This window comes from Mus pahari, chromosome 5 (genome assembly GCF_900095145.1).
Source record: "Mus pahari chromosome 5, PAHARI_EIJ_v1.1, whole genome shotgun sequence".
NCBI lineage: Eukaryota > Metazoa > Chordata > Mammalia > Rodentia > Muridae > Mus > Mus pahari.
Window position 1 is genome coordinate 37,988,400 of NC_034594.1, and position 3,871 is coordinate 37,992,270.

General features: G+C 43.0%; 1 protein-coding gene across 1 annotated transcript in view; it reads right to left on the bottom strand.

The window, feature by feature from the left end:
* Positions 1–1,602: 1,602 nt before the first annotated feature.
* Flacc1 (flagellum associated containing coiled-coil domains 1) overlaps positions 1,603–3,871 on the bottom strand; it is a 37,113-nt gene continuing 34,844 nt past the window's right edge. The window contains exons 10-12 of the mRNA XM_021198523.1: positions 2,548–2,637; positions 2,319–2,428; positions 1,603–1,732 (exon numbers count right to left, since the gene is read on the bottom strand). Coding sequence (XP_021054182.1) covers positions 1,603–1,732; positions 2,319–2,428; positions 2,548–2,637 — 330 coding nt within the window. The remainder of the gene's footprint in view (positions 1,733–2,318; positions 2,429–2,547; positions 2,638–3,871) is intronic.

Consider the following 3,871-nt stretch of genomic DNA (forward strand, 5'->3'; position numbering starts at 1 on the left):
CAGGAGGATCTAGAGGGTAAGGTCATCCTCAGCTATAGAACCAGTTTGAGGCCAGCCTGAGCTACATTTGACCCTGTTTTTTGTTTTTTGTTTTTTTGTTTTGTTTTCTTACAAAAGGAGTAAAAATTATTTTTTTGTTAGTTTTTAGGGAACTTACAGGTTTTTACTTAATGTACTTCTAGTTAATGGTCCATCAGAAAATTCTGTTTTGTTTTTTTTTCTGGAAGTCTTTATAAAACACGGTTTTATTTATGTTTTGTAGATTATCCTACAAAATATTAAAACAATATTAAAACAAAACTTATTTTTTTAAAAAGTATTTTTTGTAAAAATTTTATAAATATACAAAAACTAAAAGCAATGGCAGCATGGTGACGCCATGTGCTTACAGCCTCCAGCATCCACAGTTGTGCTGTGCTCTGTCCTTACTGACCATGTCCTCACCCGCCTGCCTCGCTCGCTGCCTTGCTCGGGGGCGCCGGCTGGGGTCCGTTGAGGTGGAATATTCTTACATCTGAATAGTTTAGAGACCCAAGAGTCTCTAAGGATGAGGTACGTTTTAGATAGCCAAAGCATTTTTAAACATTAAATAACAGTCAGTGTTGGTATTAAAAAATTGCCCGATCTTCTTGCATTCTTACAGTCTGTTTGAATCAGGACCTAGCAAGAGCTCTATCTTGAATTTTGTTTGTTTTTCAAATTCCATATTAATGTATGAGTTTTTTTAAATGTTTTCATATAGTTTTTTTTAAAAGAAACTGAGTTGTTTTATGCACTGCTTTTCAGTGTATATTTTATTGAATCTGTACCTATAAACTTTTATATTCCCCTGTTCCCTCCTAAGTAAACTGTCATTGAGACAAAAAAAGCTGATTTTTGGTTTTTGTTGTTTTGTTTTGTTTTTTTAAGAAAAATAGATTTACCTTACTGTTTCTAGGGGATCCTTTTGTTTGTTTTTGCTTTGTTTCTGTTTTTTTTGTTTTACAATTGGCATGTTCACACGTGGGGAACATTCAGTGTCTAGTATTGGCTTCCAACACTGTTTAACATTCCTTGCCAACACTTAAAAGCACTTCCACATAAAAACCACAATTTTTTTTTTAATCATAATGACCCCATGCACACAAGAGTCAGGCAGTCCAATGAGTCTAAGAAGTGCCATGGTCAGAAAAGGGTGTGGCTCTGAGTTTACCAAACCCCTCTAGCATCCTGCCTCTGTGACTGGTTACCCTGAGCCCACTCTGGTTCCATGGATTTGTTGCCTGCTCTGTGGGCATTTGAGTTCTCCTGATNGTCAGAGACAGTGTAAATATTCAGTTACTCTTCTCAAGTCACTGGACTAAGAAGTCTGATATGGGAGGGAATAAAGATTTTGGAATTAAATTAATGAATTGTCTTGCTTGCTTGCTTGCTTGGGGGACAAAAGTCACATCCCAAAATACAAGGACCACCCATGTGAAGAAAGCAAATTGTGAAAAATGAAAAAAGTACAGAACAACTCAAGAGCTCAACCTTCCCGTGCTGTCTCTCCAGAAGGGTCACACTAGAGTCCATGGCTGCTTTCCAGGGCAGTGTCGCTCGGCCCCAGGAGCAATTAGTCACCTACGATGCTTGCTTTTTGTTGCTCTTGTGTTCAGGAACATCAGATTCACACACATTGGGACTGGCAAATGATGACTTCTCAGAAACTTCTGAAGTTTCCTCATTTATAGTTGTGGTTAACATCTTCTGCCTGTAAAAAGGATGATGGTCACTATATCACGAAGCCTCGACAGGTAGAGGGGATGGGGGTATTTGCTGGCGGGTAGGTAGGAGAATTCAGCTTTCTTCCTGCTTGAGGAAACATCCTCTCTCATCGCAGTAACTGGATTACATTTGGTGAAACGTGGTGTTTGGGAGATCATATTTCCAATGGAACTTGATGCGATGGGTAACTTATCTTCTAGGTTAGTGGTTGAGGAAGGCCCTTCAGGGAATGGTGATGGTAATTGACAAGTAGTCTCAACAGAAGCCAGAATCAGAGCGCTAAACCCCACTGAACTCTGGGAAACAACCCTCCATCATGGGACAAAGCAGTTTAGAATTTACCTGTGTGACAATTTACCTGTGTTTTACACAAAAAACAGACTCACAGGAGAAAAGGCTAGATATAGATACACAGTCCACCCGGGATGAAGTCAACCTCCACAGTGTGCGTCCAGGTCCAGAAATCTACCTCCTCCCAGAGATCAGGANGGTGACCTGACCTATCNGTCACTTGAACGCCCTCCTGCTCTCAAAAGCAAGTCAGCCAAGGCCCCCTGAGGGAAGACCCATACCTGAGGCAGTTATTTTCTTCTGTCGGGATCTTTATGTTGAACTTATGCTTTTCTTCAGCTTCAGCAAGCTTTGTCTGGAACAATTTCTCTAGATTTGCCGCANTAGTTTTCTAGAAGATAAATTTGAATAGCTGTCTTCCCCAGAGCCCNTGGGACACAGCTCCTGGGCAGAACAGCACAGTTCCCCGGCTTCCTCTCCAGCCCGGTTCTCAGTCTAACCAGGACTTGCCTGTCTCTCGAGTTCTTTCTGGCATTGGTAAAGGTTTGTGTTNAGGGTCTCCAGAACAGTAGCTTGTGCCCGCAGCTCAGCCTCCAAGATCTGCANAAGAGGAAACAGCCTCAGGATATCGTGCTGATGTAATGTCCCCAAGACAAGAGAGAACCCAGGAATACTCCCTTCTCTGGGGCATTTGGAGCACAATGCACCATGCCAACTTTAGGCACGTTCTCTCGTACCACTTACTGTCATTTCTACCTTCTCCTTCCCTCCCGTGTCCTGCTCTTCAGGTTCACTGCCACTGCGGCCAAAGCAGCCTTCATCAGGCAACATGGTCATAAGTCACTCAGCCACTGCATGGTCTTAATTTTTTTTTAAGATAGAATATTTTTATGACTTTTTGAGAACATAATGCAATTGATATATTTACCTCCCACTTTTCCCTAACTAGATCCACCCTCTACTTCTTCCCAACTTTGTGTTCTTAAAATTTTTAATATTTAATTTTTAGTATATGAGTTTGTGTGTGTGTGGTAAAAGGGCCTGTGATGTTTTGCTAGGCTGGACACTTGAGAGAACATGTGCTATTTGGAAGGGGTATACATATAACCCAACAGACAGTGGATGATGCTGTGTGGTATTAGTTCGCCTTGCCGCTTTTTGCTGTGGTCCTTGAGACAGTTCTCACAGCAAGCCAGAGAGCTTATACAGCCCACAGGAAGCAGCGCAGACTCGTTTAGCAGTCTGGCTACCACATTAAGGAATCTGGGTTGGACTAAAAGAGCCACGGAAAGCATCTGAGGAGAAGAATGTCACCTGAGGTAAGGCCTGTCAACAAGGTGGAAGAAGGTCTGAAGAGCTGGAGTGTGGGAGATAGAGCCTGCCATTAGACCATGTCCCCTCCATGCCTCAGCCCAGCATCTGTTTTCAATCACTGTCTGAGACTGTCTTGTTAAAATCACCAGTAACTCCAAGTCACTAAATCCAAAGCTTTGCACTGCCTTGCTCACCCAGGATGAGCTGAGCTTGGTGTGCTACTGGCCATTCCTTCCCTGGGCATCTGGGTGGCTGCCCCTCCATCTTCCTGATATGCCCTCCTTGTCCTTGAGCTGTGGAGCCCTGAATGCTTTATTTTACCTTCCTTCTCATTAGGTGACCCCATGGTCCCTGTACTGGATAGCTTTGTGTCAACTTGACACAGCTGGAGTTATCACAGAGAAAGGAGCTTCAGTTGGGGAAGTGCCTCTATGAGATCCAGCTGTAAGGCATTTTCTCAATTAGTGATCAAGTGGGGAGGGCCCTTTGTGGGTGGTGCCATCTCTGGGCTGACAGTCTT